We start from the raw sequence: 21188 nt of genomic DNA on the forward strand, positions 1-21188 counted from the left end.
CCGACGGAGGGTTGCAACCCCGAAACTGTATCGCTAGACGCAAACAGATTCGCGTCTCTGATTCTTCCTCTGTAATTTGTATGAGCTACAAAAATTTTATTGTATGTAATTGAATAGATATTTTTTTTAATTATTGTCTACTTTAAAATATTTTATGTATGTATACAAAATTCAATATTATGTGTGAAGTTTCAGTTTTATATTATGAATGTTATAAAATTTACATTGCAGACTTTAAAAATTTATGTTATATAATATTTATTATGTTATGTGTTATTGTTATGTTATATATTATTGTTATATTGTTATATTATGTATATTCTTTTTATCAATAGTTTTTATTAAACCTTTATCACAGAGGTCTACCTTGAATTTGTACAAAAATAAGAGATGTATCTTTCATTTTGAATTAGACAGGAACATAAGCATAAAAATTTGAGCAGAGAAAGGTTCGCATAATGCAGGATTTTCCGCGACATCCACCGCAAAGTGAGACAAACCATTCTCAATAATAATTTCATGGAAGCGTTCCAAGGGACGTCTATCGGCCATATTTTCGTTCGCAGACGATCAGATCACTCGTAAAAAGAGAATACTGTATAAACGAGGACACGCGTTTTCTTTTTCATCGAATAAACGAAACCTTTGTCTCAAACGGCGTTCCACTCTCTCGAAGCAGAATCTTTCTCTCGAGATGGTCGATTTTGAACGTTGCTCGCTTTCGTTCAGTCTCTTTGATCGCGTTAATGCGAGCAACTGCGGCTACGCTTTCGCTAAATTTCTCCGGCCGGGGTTTCTAGGATCGGTATGAATCATTCACGGCAGTACAAGCGCTGTGATTTTACGTGAGAAGATGGCAAAATGGAGAGAAGGTTAACTGTGAGGTACTGGGATTAAGTAGCCTCTTATTTTAACTCATTGTGCGGATTCTAAACTCTAAAGCACTTCAGAAATGTACATATATTCTACGCAGTATTGTATTGAAATTTTGTAGACACATTTATTGATGGATTTTTTATTGAAAAAATTTTTGTAGAATGACAAGTGTGATATTTTTTAGGCGCTTTAAAATTTTGAACAGTAAATTGCTTTAACTGTCATATGTTCCTATTGAAAATTATTTGATTGCTATTATTTAAGCTAGTTAAATTAATTTTTTACTATTAAATGTACATTTAATTTGAAATTGAAAGCATCAGACCTTCATCTCAAAGTATGACAAAAATTTCTACCAAAACACAGCAACAAAAAGTGCAATATAAAATATAAGTGATTTTGAAAATTTCACAATAATTTAAAGAATGAAGCATCTACCTTCGTCAACATCTTTCCAAAATAATCTGAAATCGAGAAAAGGCGAGCGTTCGATACAGTAGTCGCCGGCAAAGAGAGGGTGGATCGGAAGAGGGGTGGCAAACACCCCAAACTTTTATAGCGGCCCATTTGGCGCAACAACGAGCGTGGAAAGTTCTTTTAGTGTCGGGCCACAGATTCCCGACCGAAATATGCGTACGATTATGGGGTTCCGGATTATCAATTTGTTATACCGTGTTTATTATTTGAGCACGGTGAACACCACCCGCTTCGTCCGCTTCGGAACACGCTCGTGCAGATGCAAAACGCATGTTTCACCCCGTTTGTCGAGCTGGGGGTGGAGATAATGTGGAATGCGTAATGTTGTACTCTCTTCTTCCAGATGCTTGCCAAGAAACGAGGGTGAGAATCGCTGGGAAACGTTATCTTTTCTCGATTCTACGATCTCGTTATGTTCGCCCATACTGTTTGATGTTCTTTGTCTTATTCTTTATTTATAGCGTTTGTGTGGCTTTTGCTTTGCTTTACTTATGAGTACATATAATGTGTTTTGGATTATTTGTAGTTTGATTAGACAGTTCAGTTAGATAGTTCAATTATGAATAGTATGATAATATAAAGCTATGAATGAAGATTCAGAAATAAGAAAAAATATAAATAAATGAAGAACGACACATTTAACACATGCAAACATATCTTGAATTTAAGTTCACCTCGAGGAAAGTTAACTATGTATATAATATACATGTCATTGCACTTATAAAACCAAAAAATAATATTTTCGTAGAATAACTTATAATGTCCTCAGCAATAAATTATGTCGTCCATAACAAATTCAGTATTCACCGATTTGTTTACCATACAAACACTCATACAATCTGTCCGTCCATAAAACATCCATCCGTCCATCAAAATCGACAGAATTGAACCCAGAAACTCGATGTAAAAGTTTCCTGAAACCTTGCAATTTAAAAGTTTATTCTCGAAATTCAAAAGAAAATCGAAGACAAAATCCAATTTACAAAATCGATAAAATGTTGAGAGAGAGTCGTATTTTTTCAAGGCAATTCTGAACGAAACGTTCTTTCCTTGAACGTGTACTTTATCCTGAGTTAAATACGTTCCCCGACGATATCATAGTCTTAAGGACACCCTAGTGCTTCTCCTTCTTCCTTTCCTCTTTCTTTCTTCTTGTCGACGAGCAAACGCAGCGGCTTCTAAGGAGCTCGGTAGCTGGGATTTCCTACGAGAGTTATCTCTAATTCGCTGTGGATTTACTTGCCAATGAATCTTTAAATTAGATGCTCCTTTCGCTACCGACCGCGCTCCTCTTTCGAGACTACACTCCTAATCGTTCAATCACCCTTATCGTACAATCGGCAATTTCGTTTAACTTCTGTCAGACGTTATTGCTAGATTTCGGTTACTGGTATCGCTACGATATTACAGACAGAACTACGTTCTTTGTAGTTCTGTTACAAAGATGTTACATTCTGGGCTAATGTTGCGGATGAAACTTTGCGTTGTGATAATTAGGAGGATATCTGACGCTTGATGATGGGACGCGTGGTGATATAACGCGTGGAAATTGGAAGCGTGGTGATACAATGCGTAGAAATTAGGTATGTGGTGATAGAACGCGTAGAAATTAGATATGTGGCGATAGAACGCGTGGAAATTGGGTATGTGGTTATATAACGCGTGGAAATTGGAAACGTGGTGATGCAACGCGTGGAAATTGGATGAGTGGTGATACAACGCGTGAAAATTAAATATGTGGTGATAGAATGCGTGGAAATTGGATATGTGATGATAGAATGCGTGGAAATTCGATATGCGGTGATATAACGCGTGGAAATTGGAAACGTGGTGATGCAACGCGTGGAAATTGGCAACATGGTGATAGAACGCGTGGAAATTGAGTAATTGGTGATGCAACGCATGGAAATTGTTTGCGTGGTGTTATAACGCGTGGAAATTGAGTATGTGGTGATATAACGCGTGGAAACTGCAAACGTGGTAACGCAACGCGTGGAAATCGAATGATTGGTGATGCAACGCATGGAAATTGTTTGCGTCGTGTTATAACGCATGAAAATTAGTCATGTGGCAATATAACGCGTGGAAATTGGGTATGTGGTGACATAACGCGTGGAAACTGGAAACGTGGTAACGCAACGCGTGGAAATTGAATGATTGTTTATGCAACGCATGAAAATTGTTTGCGTGGTGTTATAACGCATAGAAATTGGTTATGTGGCAATATAACGCGTGGAAATTGGGTATGTGGTGATATAACGCGTGGAAACTGAGAACGTAGTGATGCAACGCGTGGAAATCGAATGATTGGTGATGCAACGCATGGAAATTGTTTGCGTCGTGTTATAACGCATGAAAATTAGTCATGTGGCAATATAACGCGTGGAAATTGGGTATGTGGTGACATAACGCGTGGAAACTGGAAACGTGGTAACGCAACGCGTGGAAATTGAATGATTGTTTATGCAACGCATGAAAATTGTTTGCGTGGTGTTATAACGCATAGAAATTGGTTATGTGGCAATATAACGCGTGGAAATTGGGTATGTGGTGATATAACGCGTGGAAACTGAGAACGTAGTGATGCAACGCGTGGAAATCGAATGATTGGTGATGCAACGCATGGAAATTGTTTGCGTGGTGTTATAACGCATAGAAATTGGTTATGTGGCAATATAACGCGTGGCAATTGAGCACATAACGATACAACGCCTACTGATTCAACGCATTGCAATAGGAAACACTGTGAATACAACGCGTGGTGATTCGACACATGAAGATGCAGTGCACAGTAATACAACGCAAGGTCATTTCACGCGTGACGATTCAGAGCGTGATGATACAACGCGTGTCAGCGCGACGCGTAGCAATACATGCGGTGATTTGACGCATGATGCGTAAATACGCATGCATAATAATACATGATACGACGTGTAATGATACAACGTGGTAACATAACGTGACGATTCAGACACGTGGCGATTGATCGTGGCAATACAACGCGTTTCGATACAGTGTGATGATTCTACGTAGAAGTAGATCTGACCTGCACACGTGACGACACAACTCGTGTTACTATTAACACGATTTACATTAGTTTTTCATCTCCATCAAAAAATTTCAAGGAGAACATCTTATCAAATGTTAAGTGGTTATTTTTTACTTAAAATAAGAAACGTATGATTTAGTCATTCGACTAATTTTTGTATGATTAATATTAAAGTATAACCGTATAAACCTTGCAATATCATTATATCTAATTGCCATACATTTTGCACGATCACCACACGAAAAACCTGCATTGCCCAAAGTACAGAACGCTCTAAGTTCCACAGCACAAAACGTCCCGACCCATCCATCCTTGAAGGATTCAGCTAAAATTTCAATTAGAAGCGTGTTGGAAACTCCCAGGAAAATTTCCGTGGAAGACGTGACACGTCTCTTGGAGGCAATCCCTTCTGTTCGCGATATCTCGAGCATTAAATTCCAATCTGTAACATCGACGTGTCCTCGCAGCACCCGTTGTGTTTCCAGCGGCAGGCTAGGATCAGGGTAGGGCGACGTTTGATTAGGCGAGTTACAATTTGCCACGGAACAGGGTGCGAGGGATCCAGGAACGGTAACCGATGGTTTGTCGGGTAATTCTTGCCGGATACGGCAAAAAAAGCCACGAATCCACGAGTGTTTTTCACGATGGCTTGTTCGAGGCGTCTCATCAGTCACGTCGCCGGCTAGCAAAGCGGAGGCGCCAGCCCAGAACACTCCGGCGAAACGCCGATGTGTCAATTAATCCCTGCATCCCTTGGGATAGGACTAGCCTAGAAGCTGGATTATCATTATCCTCCTTGCTATCTTCTTGCTGGCCCGTTTTCACCCCTCCTCACGGAAACGTGCTATCTTTTGCCACCCTCGGAGGACTGCACGCGTTTCGTCCCCTTCGCAATTAATATCGCTGGTATCGATGCTACTCGATTGTTTCTAATGGAAGGAAAATCGACTAATATTCTATGCTTCTTCTATTTAATTTCTATTTTTTTTTAATACTTCAAGTCTCTCTGTTTAAATAATTCTGGGGGTGACAGTGCTTGAGGTTGCAAGGTTGATAGTACTTGAGATTAGGTTGATAAGGTTAGGTGACTTAATTTTTAATTTCTGGTGTATAGTCCTGTAAACTTGTACTTCTCTGATTTGTGAGGTTATGTTCAAGATTGAGGTTATGTACCTGCTACGGATTTTTGATAATAAAGTTTAGTTCTTCATGTTTCCATCGTATGAATAAGTACGATAGAAGCTGCATTTCATGTTTCACCCTCATAACTACATAAAGAGTTTCACTATCCTAACAATTGCACTAGTAGTTACTATAATAACTTCTACTTGAATCAACAAAGGAGTTATAACATTCAGACAATGTTTTATCGACAGTGTAGAAGAGATGTAAGTTTACTCTTCAGCAGTTGAACTGCACAATCTGTTTTAAAAAACCCCTATGTAGTATTATACATAACACTTTGAATTTGTCTGAATGACAACATAACAAAAAGGAAAGAGATGTAGAAAATTACAGAGCGACAGAATAAAATTATAGTAGTAAAAATTGGGGAATATAGATATGATGTAGCAGTAGCGATGGGGTCGAAGGCAAAACGTGGACAGGGAAGTCCAAAGAGAGCAGCGTAGCGAGAGGACCGGGTGAGTTATGGCCGTCCCGACGCTCTCTCCCGTTGGTCCTGGGCTCAATTTACAGATGATTCCGCGTGTTACCGCCTGGCCAACGGCTGGTTAACCTTCGTGCCAAACACTTAATCTTCCGGACGTGTCCCGCGACCGACCAGCGCGAATCCGTCCGCGACTTTCCACAGATAACGTATCCGACGCGTCGCGACGACACCCTGTAAACGCTTCGAGATAAATGGAAACAGACGCGTATGGGTGGGCAATCGTCGGCCCTAGTGGCCCATAAACTTGCCCACCCTTCTCCATCCTATTGCCAGCCACGACCTTGCGTCGTGCCGAGCGTGCCACGGACCTCTGCCGCAGATTTATTGGTCCTCGATGGGCCGACAATAGCCAACAAGTTGCTGGAAAACGATCTCTGCCTTCCTCTTTCTCTTTGCTACCTGTCGCTTCTGTTTTCTTTGCAAGAAATCGTCGCTGTTTATCGAAGGGATTTAAGGAGTTGAGGCCTAAATGCATGGATAACTTTCACAGTTTTGCTGAAGTAAGATTAACCCCTTCCCGTGCCATTTATTTATCAGATGCGTCAGTCAAGACTAACTAATTAGGGCTATAACATTAAACCGAACAAAGAAAATCAAAATGTTGTGTGCATTTTATATTCAAGGATCCTTGATAATGCAACTTATAGCTGCACCTAAATGTCAAGTTAAAGAGTATTCAAAATTTGAGTAAGGTTTGTCACATTTGAGAAGTAAGAGCGTCACGAATCAGACTCGTCAAAGCATGGGAAGGGGTTAATGAATTTTAAGAGATTTTGAGGTTTATGAGGTTTCAAGTCGAATTGTTAATTAGAAGGCAACAAAATGGAGGCACTCGTATTATTTATCCTTTGTCGACTTTGAGATGACCTTAGTTGCTGAACTATTTAATGTTGCTGATCTAACTCCTGACCAGTGACTTCTGATGGTACCCAATATAAATTAATGACCTTTCTAAATAAATGTTTGTCTACTATAATTTGCAATCTCTTTCAACTTGTTTCGTATGAAATTTTGATTTAACTCGCCGAGGAGCATCTCGATGTCTATCAAGTTAGAGTTTGTCTTCAAGTTTGTCAACTAAAATTTTTGGACGAAATCCAGGGTCTTCAAGTTAAGAGAAGAATATAATACAAACATAATAAACATATTTCGTTCGGTTTCTACGAGTTAGGTTAGGTGAAACATTTACAAAGTCTTACGAAATGAAACAATTTGATGGTAACTTATGATAACATAAACTGAAGCTAAAATTACGGTAAACTAAACTTATGTAAGTAGTTTATCTGATCAATTTGCGCGATCTTTTTTTATACCCCAACTTTCAAACAGTAAATCCAAAAGGAGAATTGCTTGTACATGTGATGCGTACTGCAAGAATGTATTATTAGTTACTTTCGAATAATTCAATTAGCAGCGTTACAGCCGTTTTACCGTGTAAACCGCTAAAGAAACAGCTATATTTTGTAATTTTGTTGATTACCGGAATGATATTGTAATACTGAGTCAATTAAAATCCACGCTGTCAAAGCTTCTACTCAGACACGATAATCGAGTTATTGCCTACAACACTTCCGGTTACACGATACTAGTCGCGTGTCTTAACAGGAAGTTGCATCGGTCATCAGAAGACGCCAATTATTTTTTATATTATCCTAAACTATTTCTAGAAGATGCCCACTGTTAACGAAGAACCATACACATACTCGTTACATAAGCTATCTTCAAAACCTTCATTGTATACTTATTTTAAACATTAGAACTCTAGAAAGTCAATTTAGAACTCATACATTGATCCAGGTTGAATAATGACATACTTCATGAATTTTGTTTAACATCAACATCACATGAACATCATATGAACATACGTAGAAGCGTGTAAAACGTTTGAAGATATTTCAAGCATGTTACTCAACGTGTACCTCACATGAACATCATAGTGTTTGAAATGATTGAAGATATTTCAAGCATTCTAGTCAACATGAACATCATATGGACACATGTAAAAGTGTTTGAAATGTTTGAAGATATTTCAAGAATTTTACTTAACACGAGCATATGTGGAGTTGTTCATATGTTAGTTAAACAAAATTCTTGGAGTATTTGGATATTGCATCTGGCTCAAACTATGGATTCAATGTTGACTTAACTCAACTTGAAAAAGCACTCTGCTTAATACGAACATCATATGATATGTGTAGAAGTGTTATACATGAACATACGTAGAAATGTTTTATGTGAACATACGTAGAAATGTTCATGTGATGACTGTGGCAAGTGAAATGCATGGATTATGAGTATACCCAGGTCAAGCTACGAAGATTGAATCTAAATTGACTCAGGTGTAATATCTAGAGACTCAAAGTATATTGCTGAACCTGATCACATGATCATGTATAACAGTGTCTAACAAATAACCTACTCATTGCGATTTTGCAATATTTCACCAAAGACCCTATACCCATAGTAATCGCCACAAAGCTGCGTTAATCATCGAACAAAAGTGTGCACAGACAAGTTAGAAACATTCGGAGACCACCACAGTACAAGACAGGGACCCAGAACGAATTCTGGAAAGCAGTTCTGGTCACGAAAGACACAGGATTCGTCTAGAGTGAATGGATTCTTGATTCATTCCCGGAAGACAATAATTCATGGTGGCTGAAAGGGTTTCGGCCCGCATGTGTTGGCCATCGGTCTATCGATTGTCCTCGCCTTTCGAGCAACGATACATCATAATTTGCCAGCAAATGTTTACGAGTAGGTTTGGGAAACGCGCGGTTTTCGCACGTGACGAGCTCCAGATGCTTCGGTTCCTCGAGGAAAAGGAGTGGCTGCAAAGTGTCATTAGCCGACGGCATCGGACACCCTGTGGCGAGCCACAATGTGTCGCTGGACAACCGATACGCTACCGTTGGCCTAACTAACGCCACCCCGAATCCTCGGAGTTGTTAATTGACTCGAATACTCGTCTCGCACCCCCGCGACGAGCGTTTCGACCGAAATCAGCCCCCGAAGAATTATCGTGTGGGGTCTGCGGTAAACGGTGATGCGACTTGCTCGCTCAAGAATGATGGCTGTGTGTGCTCGTCGCTTTACGAATGGGGCTCGATCGGTTTCCGGTGAGAGCTTCGTTGAAGGGGTTGCGAATGGAGATGGAACGATGTGTAATGGTCCGTGAGGTAATTAATGATTAAGGCATGCCTTTTTTGCAGTTGTACACCTTCCAGTTGTCTTCGAATAACGGAGTTGGCAATTATTTAGAAAATAGAGATTCTATTTCAAATAATATTTGATGTCTGTTATTTCTTAATACTCGAGTTCTGAATTATTCGACTAAATTATTTTTCGAGATAAAAAGCTGGAATAGTTCAGTCTTTATTTGCAAATTTATTTTTTAAAATTTGGGTCATTGGATTGTTTCAAATAATTTTCAACTGCGTCTAATACAAATTTAAACCTCTATCTGCATAGTAGGTTATTTACTTTTTTATATATACGGCATACTAATCTGAAAGGGGTGATCTCGTATAAAAAGATTTTATTGAAACGTGTAATATTTAATAAATGATATTAGCTGTAAAATATTAACACGTTCCATCACAGGATAATAAAAGCAGAAATCGTCGCGCCTATAAAATCTGTAGTACACCGTTGAGTCTGAAAGCGTCACTAAAGAAAATGGCCACGAAGATGGAGACTTTTGTAAACCGCTTCTAAGTGGATTCATTATTCAGAAATAAGAGAAATTGGAGATTAGAAAGGCACATTACCTATATTTTGATTACGGTTGAACTAGCCTTCGAATTATCACGCTAATTAACATTGAATACGTTCTACTTTTGAGATCTTGAGAATTGTATTAGATAAGGTTTACAAGTGTTTACGGATAAGTCTCGCATAATGAACGACAAACTTAATGACTTAATGACTAAACAACATACTCTCCACCATTTTTCTTCTAGTCTAGTTTCTTATCTGCTTTCAAGTACTACTTATGATTCGAGAAAATGATCGCATATGCAGTCTTAATTTTGATGTTCGGAGGGTAAGGTTCTAGAAATATGCAACGTGATTCTTATAATTATAAAACTTTGTTATGATTATTATAATTAGAAGCTAGTTGGAGGACATTTACTCTGTTTCGAATTTACGAATATGTAGTAAAACTTATTTTTGCGACACAAGGTACAGTTTGCCCACAATAAGATGAGTCCTAGCGGATACTAACAAAATATGGACAATGTGCTTCTTGCTTTACACATATTTTCCCCATAAGTCAACAACTTGTTACAGCTATGATAGATTGAAAAACGAGAAGAGCAGATTTGCTTCTCTGAATCTCCAGAGCTTATCTTGTGGACACATAGTATAAAGAAGTGTTATGTAGAGTACAATAATCTGTTGAATCAGAAACTCTGCATCATTAATCTTCCTGTTGTATGAGTAGTTCAAGTACCTTTAAAAACATCGAGTCAAAATTGCCTAAGATCCACGATAAAAATCTGAACCTCCGAATCGAAACCTCTGAAAGTGCTTAGGAAAAGTTGATGAAAATTCGATCACAGAACCTTACCTTGCTGGTTGCTCTTCCTCGTGGTCTTCTTCTCCTTCATCCAGGGGTACTCTGGCACGTTGACGGACGGATCGGCGACTCCATGAGGATCCATCATCGTGTGGTAGCCAGGATGATGGGAGCCAGGGCTGATGGATCCTCCGGTTCCCGGGGAATGTTGAAGACTACCGTCGCCAGCGATCTGCGGCAAGGCGGTCATGAATTCGGCCATGGAAGGTTGGCTGTTGATGAAGCCAGTTTCCGCGGATCCGCATGTTGGATCCATGGCTGGATGATGGGTCCCGTGCGGGGGCAGCCCGGCTGGGGCACCTGCCCCCGCGGCCACTGTGGCCAGCCAGAAGCCACCCCCTCCGTCGTTCGCCAGGACGGGTGTCGTCGGCCTCGTCTTCGCGCCAGCGACCTCCTTGCCGACGTGGACCAACGTCTCCAGGTGTCCTCCTGGTTGCTGCACGTTACCTGAACTGCCCAGCTGCGCCGATTCTTCGGGGTTCCGTTGCTGCAGCGACAAGGTTTGTTGCTTGCCGCGCATGGAACGAGCGTTCCCTGTCGACGAGATCGCTTCGGGACGATCGCTCGCTCTTCCAAGTCGGTCGATCGCGGGCGACTCAAGGATCCCACGCCACTCCAGTCTCAGAGGATGTTTAGTTCACACCAACAATTGCACTCTAGTTACCATGAACACCACAAGTCATACTGTTGCCCCGTCACATTTCCTACGGATCCCAGTCACCGTAACTCGTCGCGCGCCAGCGACGAGATCTGGTTCACTCTATTCCCAGCGACATCCCAGACCACGAGAAGCGCACAGCACACTCGTATGTACAGCACAACGAGATATCGAGCACAACGCGGAAGCACTTTCACGCGATCCGTGCGTGGATCGATGGGACGCGCGCGAGAGTGGCGGGCACCAGAAGCGTTCCGATCGGCCGGAACCCGAGCAGGCTAGGCTGGCGAGCCAACGATCGCGGTGTACACTTGCCGAGTGACTGGGAGGAGGAGGAGGAGAAGGAGGTGGAGGTGGAGGAGCATGATGGAGGAGCGGCGAAGAAGTTGAACAGAGAGAGGGGGAAAAGAAGGAAGCGAAGATCGAGCTGCCGGTGGCGGAAACGGGGAACCAGAGGCGCAAGGGAAGAGGTGGAGAACGCGAGAAAGGAAGAGAGAGAGAGAGAGTACGCGGCACACGGCGACTTCCACTAGACCGTCGGCACCCTGACGAATTCCAACGCGGTCTTTTTCGCTTCTCCAGTGTTCTCCGTGGCGTGTCTCTGTTGTTACTGCTGTCTCTTTTCCCGGGCGAGTAGGGGGTTCCCGGCGTAGGGTCCGAGTCGAAGCGCTGCTCTCTCCGTGGAACCAGCTTGCGGGAGAGTCACGTGACGGCGTGGTAGTAGAACGGGTCGACCAATGGGAGGACGGTATCGCGAACGAGGAGGCACGGCCCTCCGGCGTCGTAGGCGGGCTGGCTCGTCAGGATCTGCTCGGAGGGCTTCGGAGGGCACGCAACCAGCAGGGTACGGAGCGACTGCGAGCCGCGACACTGCAGCCAGACGACTCTCCTGTTTGCGGGCAGAACACGAGGCCGACTTGGGCGGTCATGGATTCCGGCGCAACTGTGGGCGGGACGCGCGAGCGCGCCGCTTCCCACCAACCGACACGTGGAGGGGAATTTCTCACGTGCTCGGCCACGAGGTTACACTTTTCGCCGGGGGAACGAACCGCCGGCTAAAAGGTAAATCGCGATCTGCCGTCACCAACGATCCTTTTCCCAGTGGCGTCGATTCGCCGTCGCGATGGAATATGCTGTGCACGATGGTGGTTCTGTGTCGATTAGTTTCGTGTATTCTTGTTTATAATGTCCGCAGTTTGGATCGTGCATGACTCCAAAGAAGTCTCGCGGAACATTCGCGTGTAATTGGTCAGAGCGGAAGGGCCACTCCAATTTGCAGGAACATTCTGTCCGATAATGTCACCGGAGAAACTGGTAAACTTACGTTGGTGTTCGTAGAAAGCGTTAACAGGAAAGAATTTGAGATTTTGCAAAGATGGACATTGTAAAAAATATTTGGATAAATAACATATGTATCTGAATACTTCTGTTTTATTTATTAAAATTGATCTATTTTTCATACCACATCAATGCTAAATAACAATAATTTTTGCGTAGAGGTGCGAAGTTCGAAATCGCATTGGCACGTCACTGTTTTAGGGTTAAAATTTCAGATCGACAAAGATGTCATCCTTGTCACACCTCAGGAGAATAAAAGCGAACTAGGAGAGATATTCACGATTACTGTATCGTGCCATCGCAATAGTTTTATAGATACCGATAGCTCGGACAGATAGCTAGCCACAGGCAAACTACTGTCACTTTTATTTGATATTGCCACGAGTCACGATATTGTTTACAAACGTAAACAGAATAGTCATGCGCAGTGAAAATCGCTAAATCGACTCTCGTATATGAAGTTCCGTATAAAAAATTTTCATTCTCCATTTTCGATTCATGCTTGTACAAAAACTTCTCTTCGTACACTTTATGCAAGAGGTACTTAAAAATTTATTTTTTTCAGCTCATAAACTTATTTAATCTGTCTATTAATTTACTTGTAACAATCTATAAACCGAGCAATATAGATTTAATAGTGATTTGCACGGAAAATAAATATTTGAAAAAATTGCGAGATGCAGTTCGAGCATGGATGCATCGACGTGACGTTTTCGCAACGGTTTTCGGATATGCTGGGGGTGCCGGCTGGTGTCACGACGACTTGCCACGGGGCAGTTTTGATGACAGATTACCCCGATCCGCTTTGTGGAGAAGCTCTCATTTAGACAGCCGGTTTGATCGAAAAGTTCGGCACCGCTTTGGCCGGCCAAAAAAATTCGTGCTACTACCCTCGTTGCAGCCCAGAATGCAGATGAACCCCTCCTCCCTCCTTTGACTCGCTGATACAGCATACACTCGATTTGTAAAAAAAATTGTTATTGATCACTATACTGTGTTAGAAGAAAGGTTCAATTACATTTCTAATTCAGAGTGAAAGTTGTCTGAATCAAGTATCTTGTATTTGTGCCATATTTTTTTATATTTCAGTTGCAAAGTTTATCGAACCTTAAAGTTGAATTAATCTCAAACCACACTGTCACCAACTATTAATAATAAACTTCAATAAAATAACAAACCTAAACTTAACACAGTCATTCTTTAGTCTTCGTAGTGGTTCTCAGGGTTTCCCGAGAAATGTCTTGAGAATTCCCTAGACGAAGTAGGCGTCGCGGTGTCGTTTGGTCGAATCGCGTCAGCGGGTCAGAGTCGAAAATTTTCGACGGCGAAAGAAAGGAAGAAATAAAGGGACAGAGAGGGTGAAAGAGGCAGTGGAAGGGCGGCAGCCGACTCGCAACGCGAACGAGGGCGCGGATGGTTCGCAGAGCAGAGAAAGAGATGCCCGAAGAGGGAGGAGAGCAGCCGCCACATCTGCCGCCAGATTTAACTATACATTACAGACACACGATATGTCAAAGTCCTATACTTCATATCGACTCCGCCATTTATTAAAAGTTTCATCGCGCGCACGCCACCGTGCCGTTCCGCTTCGACCCCTTCTTTCTACCGAAAGAATATACGAAGGATGCTCGAAATATACGAACGAAAACTTCTTCCTGGAAGGAATATGTTGGTCGGAGGCGGGATACCACCGATAGTAAACGTTTTTGAATTCGCTACGGTTTTCCGAGAAATTTTATGATTTAAGGGTTCTTATATTACCCCGACGTATTACTTAGTTCGACCATTTTAATTTGTACCCTCATTCGTGATTTTATGACGTCCTTCTTGGAATACTCGACTAAACCCATATGTAAATCCTTCAGATACCTTACAGATACAATAACTGTTTTGGAATGAACATGCAAGTGTCTTTGTTCCCAATCTTCAAAAATACCCCTCGTTTTTTCCTCAAATCATACCAGCCAAAGAAATTTCCTTTTTTTTGCAGAACCGCGTGCTCGAATCTACGAGCGCTGCCGTCGTCTCTTATCTTATCTCGGCCAAGCTTAATACTAGAAAAATGGGATTCCACCGAGGTCCCTTTTTACCTCGACGATACTGGAATTTCTGTCTGTCAGTTCTCTCCGGTTTCTCCGGCTGCCACCGATTGCGAAATGAAGTTTTATATTAAGCTTCGACTCTCCGCTATCCTTCTCTGCGCTCGGCTCTTCCGTCTTCCACCCCTCGCAGCCCCTCATCGTTTTTTCGACCGCCCTCCTCCGATCCTCTCGACCACCCTCCCCGTGCAACCCCTTACATATTTACGTACCGATAGATCGTTATGTCGGCGTTTGCATATATATTGACATCGCCACCCCTGGCTCCTTCCGAAGATGCCTAATATATAGGCTATCGAGTGGCATAAAGAGACTCGTGTACCTTCGAGTACTCTCTTTCCCAGATCTTTAAGAACCATTTTACGCTGTCAACATTGTTATTCTCGTTTTTTGAAATCGTTCTTCCTGTTTTCAAATTCTTCATTTCTGATCATTCTGATAGTAGCAATGATTTGATTTTGAAGATCATATTGGTATGATCTTTGCGTCAACAAGTTATAAATACAAACTTACAAATACAATATCAACTTAATATAATGAAAGTTTCGTCTTCCTGATAAATAACACTCTTCCATAAAAATATATTTTAAACCGTCAATTTTGTAGATTGCAGAAATATAAGATGAGAAACCATAAAGATATGCAAAAACTGACGAAACGGGAACTAAAGAAAGATTGTTAAAAATATCTAATTATAAATAAAAAGGATCTTCCGTATAACAATTAAAATACATGAACAGGGGTAGGTTGAGAGGAGGAAGAGGGATGACAAACCCCAAAGTTTGGACACGGAAAGCGATTTGAATATTTCCTGCGAACGGTAGGCAACAGTGAGGGAAAGGGACGATTTTATTCGGAGTCTTTAACGAGTTCGCCTTCAGCTTGGACGTCGAAGAAGAAAAAGTTCGGAGAAGGGTCTGGCGGGGAATCGTGTTTCGTGAACGAAGGGCGAAAGCCTCCCTTGTGGGAAGCGAACTACGGAGACTCGTTTCGGTGATCCGGTGATTGACAGATCGAACCCCGCTCGCAGACCTTGTCATGCTAAAATGGCGACGAAAGATGGTTTATTTTTAATGGCGGATACGTCTATTGGAAACTTGTTCCTTTTTTTCACGGTGAAGGTTCTTCCGCTCTCGGTCAGATTTTTCTGTTTTCGTCAATCAATGCATCGTTTAATTAACGATGATAATTTTGTTTACAAAGGAACTTGTAAATATTTATTTAGTTTTATAAGTATTTCTGTTTGCGAAGGATGTATTGGACTTATAATAGATGATACAAGTAACAATCATTTAATAAGATTGCAACTATCATAATTAAGTTTATTTTTTAAAAATATGAACAATTAATTTATGAAGATAACGTAGTAGATCGAAAGAAGTTCATCGTAAAAAGTTTATTAAATATACTTACTATGAGACAATTTTCATTTCGTTTATAATTACAAATGTAAGTAAAAGAATTAGAGCCCCTGACGCAGGAAAATATCGAAGTGCTACTGTACTTCTTTGGGTCATACCAAGTAAATACTCAAGATTATCAAGATTAACTACTCTCAAGAAAATCAAGATTAAATACTCTCTGTACAAGATTATTAAAATTCCTCTAACATACCCACAATCTGTATAGACACCTCATGACTGTTTCTCCAATTTTCCTTCGATAAGTCATCGCATGACCATTTCTCTAAAATTCATCATACACCGAATCGATGGTAGACATAGAAAAGAGATGAAAATCGAAGATCCAGAGCAGAAAGGCAGAGAAGGCTGGTTGAACGGGAGTGGCAGTTCTTGCGATTAGCGAGCGACTAGGGGGATGGTCGGAGTCTGAGGTTTTAATTAAGCATTCACTGCGGATGATATCGCATGCCTCTTTATACTTCATAGCAGCCAGATGTTGCTACGAGGACCTTCCTTAGGTCCTACCAGCTACGCCACAGCTCAACGGAAGGAACGTCGCTATTTCGTTTTAATTATGCATGTTTAATTTGCTTATATCCTGCGCGTCGCTGATACGCGCCTCGACTAGACGCTTCTCCCGCGGCCACTCGTTTCTATGTAATCGGCTACGCTTTCTCTTATAAATTTCCCTTATAATCGTTCCTATATATTTTTCGGCGATTTGGGTCAATTTTAAATTACTTTGGAACATGATTTTTATGTAGGTTTGGAATTTGAAGGTTTAGCTTAGTTGGTCTTTGATTAGGGACTGTATTCGAATGACTCTAAGTTCCTGGGCCTCTAGAAAAAATTATGTAACATCTCTTTTAGATCTTTATAACATCGCTGAAATATTATCAGAGTCTTCTAAAAGATATGAGGGGTGGAACCATTTATGAGGCTTCAAAAAATCTAATAACAAGTTCTAATCTCCTTTAACATTCTCTTTTCTATTTTAAACAATATATTTAATGTTATAACTTCACTAAAAGAGACACTGAATGTACCTCAAAGATCTGTAAAGAGTACTTAAACTTCTATTCATCAATTTTCACCTCATATCCTACCGAAACACAATAAACAAGATTTCCTCGCTAACCTCCCGAGCTGATGACCTATCCACCGCTTAATCGAGCTTTTTCCACCTATAGTCTTATCGTTTTTAGGTTTCGAGGCTGGGACTTCTCTCTTTGGGATCCTCCTCGGAGTGACTGCTGCGAAAGAGGGAAAGAGAGGGACCAGCCCCTTGCTCTGGAACAAATCTACCCTCAGTCACGGAGGTATACAGGGCAGGTCTAGGGCCGACACTTGGCGCAAATTGCCCCAGTAAGTGTAGTGCATTAATCTTTGGTTTGGTTTGCTCTCTCGGCCACCGCGTGTGTTGCGGTGGACGCGTTTCTCGTAAACCCTCGACACACCGCACATCCTCCAAACCTTTTTGGTATTCCGCTTCCGTGGTCGTGTGCCCGGCTCTTATCGTTTCCTGACTGCTATTCCTGCGAATCCTGAGAGACATCGATGATCTTTTGAACATCGACTTTAATTATATTTAAGTTTCTCTGTTCGAATGTAAACCATGTGAAGGTAACAAGTTTCTACTTCAGAAGCTTGCTGTTTTCTTCGGGTTCCTTCTGAGATGTCTTCGTGCTTTGGTGCTTTCTAATTTTACTGCCTCGAAGAAAGGAAATTATGATATTTTGAGAATGAAAAGAAGTCGTAGTATATTCTCATAATTGTCGAATCACACGTTCGCCACGTAATAATTACCGTTTCCGAATGGAGGAAAATCGCGGGTAATGTCGAGGACGAAAGAAAGAAAAGGTACACGGGAATAATCGTTAAGAATAAATACAAAACAGCGGCGGATCGACGCCGTTAATTACCCCCCGAGCTCATCACCGTGGCTATCGAGTTCCATTAGCCAGAGCCTGGTCGACGTAATCGCTACCAATTTATTTAATCGAATAAAGAAGGGTTTCCACGGGTTCCCGACTTCCTGGAATGCGACACGGTATTCGCATTACGCAACACCACTTCCGGCCTTTGCTCCTTCGACCAGCAAGCGCGAGAACGTTACGGTTAAGGTGGTCGGTTCAGGACAAAAGGGATTCTAGGGAGTCCTGTCGCTGACCACTGCTCAACAATCCTGAAGGGATGAATGAGTGCCTGCAAATACGTGGATCTCGTTAAAACGGATCTCTGTACAGAGGTACACAGTTACAATTCTAATGTTTTATTAAAATATGAAGTTAGAGTAAGTAGGCTCTTTTTGGATTCACATGTTGGTATAAAAGTTAGGTCAGATTAAATTAAATTTACTTGAGATTTCATGTGTTCTACTCTTTTTAAATTTTGAAGAAGATATCTCTGTATTTCTGTATGTGTAGCTTCATATTCGTAGAGCCGTCTAATATGACATACATTTTGATATACAGATGTAGATGTACATCTTCATATGTTTTACTCTTTTTAAATTTTGAAGAAGATGCCTCTGTATTCCTGTATGTGTAACTTCATATTCGTAGAGCAGTCTAATATGACATACATTTTGATATACAGATGTAGATGTACATCTTCATATGTTTTACTCTTTTTAAATTTTGAAGAAGATGCCTCTGTATTCCTGTATGTGTAGCTTCATATTCGTAGAGCAGTCTAATATGACACATTTTGATATACAGATGTAGATGTACATCTTCATATGTATACACAAGAAGTAAAATGAAGCTTTATACGAGTGTTACCAGTTAATCACCCTGAACATGTTGATAAAAGACGTAAAATGAAACAACACTTTGTTGCATGAAACGTAATAACACGCATGAAATGTATGAATAATACTCCTGAAGAACTTCAAAAGCACAGGAAGAGGTTTGATAACAAAATTTGTAGGAGTAGGTAAAATAATAAGAGAATTACAAATTATAAAAGGTAAAATCTTGATCGCAGTACTTGTCGTCAGAAAGAACGTAGCAAAGGAAATTTGTAATTCTAAGTAGCTGAACGACGGAGTGGAGCGTGTATTCCTGAAACCGCAGGACGCGTTTCTATGGACGAATGACACGCCAGGGTCGGTCGCGGGGCATAAAGGATTCATCGGATTCGAGGAACGCGTTATCGAGGCCACGGCGAGTCCCGCGGGCTGGATATACAAATTTCCGCAATTATTCGTCGACTTACGACGTCATTATATTGCAATCTGGGAACACCAACGTGGATAGACTATGCCGGGGAGTGATTTCGCCTAATATCAAGGCCTGACCGCACTTTGCGATACCGCCGCGTGCAACCACGTTTCGAGCACGCTCGCGACCACGCGATTGATGGAGATCGTGACCGGCGCCGTACTATTCAACTGGCTATCATGAATACTTGAAGATTTTCGAGAACTTCGATCCTGCTAATGCTTCCAATCTTTAACCGCTTTCATGCGGAATTTCATTTTCTACTTCGGTACTTAATTATGGGCAGGTGATGACGAGTGAACGCAAAACAAATTTCATAGAAAAAGTAAAACGAAATGGGGAATTACAATTTTATTTGATAGAAAATTAGCTATTCAATGAACTTGAGTTCATGTGTGTATGTCGAACGTAGTGAACTTTAAGGATACACAAGCATTCTAGGACCTAGGTACTTTGCTGCAGTTTATTCTCAAGATCCAAATATGTCTACCATTTTTATTTTTCATGAAATAGCACGATTCTACTGACTAGTGGTTTAAACTAGCATTAACTCTTTATATCGAAGATTGCTATAGACTGGAAATTTAACGTAGAACATCTTTTATAAAAACTGTGTATGAAAACTATTTCAACCATGTCGAATATCTTACAGTCTGTATCAGAAATGGTCCTCAGCTTATGTCCTCACATAACCTCAAAGTTCAATAAGATGTCAATGTAAATTTATTTGTACGAACAAAACGTTTAAACAGAAGGGAATTATAATTCGAAATTGACTGATCCAAAGCGTACGATAAAACTTTCCTCGAAAAGCGATCATATTCTTATTATAACGAGTCACGTAGGGAGTATCGAGATCGTTTAATTTCTTTCCGTTATCATGGTCAGCTACCCTCGAGATGAAGCAACGCTTTCTAGATCGATAGACAGATACACGCGATCCTGGGTGGTGTTATCCACGTACAACCCCAACTTTAGTCGTCTCATCCCTCAGAGCCTGGTGACTTGCAGACCGGTGATTCGGCGTCTAGGAAAACATCGATATGTTTTCACCGGTTATTCGCGTCCCCTGTGAGTTTCATTTCTGATCTCGTTTGTTCGCATCACAGGTTCATTTATTCGTTCCTCAGAAAATCTTGATGATGACATTAACCCACTTTCAGACGTTAATTTAATGTAATGTAATTCTTGTTTAGAATTCCTTATAAGCAAGAAAAATATTTATATATTTTTTGTATGGGTGTAAAATGCTGTTTAGTTGACATTGCTGAAAATACTGTACTGGAAATTGTGAGACGTTACAATTGCTTCTAATTTGCAGAATATAAAATTGAATAGCATTTTGTAGCCTATTATTATTTCAGAAAATTCGAGTCTTTAATTACTTGACAAAATACATATATTTTTTTTGTATTTTTGTAATTTTGACAAAAAATACATTGCGACAGAAATATATAAAAATACTTATATACTTTTTGTACATCTGTAAATTGCAGTTTACTTGTCATCGCTGAATATTACACTAAAAATTAATTCCAATTTGCAGAATATAAAATTGAACACCATTTGCCAGCATCTTATCTCAAAAAATTCGAGTGCTTAAAAATTTCGCAAGACGTATGAATGGTTTCCATAGAGTTCGAAAGAGTCGATGGTTAAGCAAGAAGTTCTTGCTTTCCGTTTCGTCGGTTCGGTGACGATTCTATGAATGGCTACTGGGTGTCATTAGGGGAAACTTTGTGTCGAGTTCTACGACGCTATGATCGTTCTCGTCGGTTCGCACGGCTTCAACTTTTTCTGCAACGAGTTC

General features: G+C 40.9%; 1 protein-coding gene across 1 annotated transcript in view; it reads right to left on the reverse strand.

The window, feature by feature from the left end:
* Positions 1-12348, reverse strand: part of LOC100876004 (uncharacterized) — a 45295-nt gene extending 32947 nt beyond the window's left edge. The window contains exon 1 of the mRNA XM_076528993.1: positions 10648-12348. Within this exon, the coding sequence (XP_076385108.1) occupies positions 10648-11176 (529 nt within the window). The 5' untranslated portion in view covers positions 11177-12348. The remainder of the gene's footprint in view (positions 1-10647) is intronic.
* Between the last annotated feature and the right edge of the window lie 8840 nt (positions 12349-21188).

Source organism: Megachile rotundata, chromosome 1, assembly GCF_050947335.1.
Source record: "Megachile rotundata isolate GNS110a chromosome 1, iyMegRotu1, whole genome shotgun sequence".
Taxonomy (NCBI): domain Eukaryota; kingdom Metazoa; phylum Arthropoda; class Insecta; order Hymenoptera; family Megachilidae; genus Megachile; species Megachile rotundata.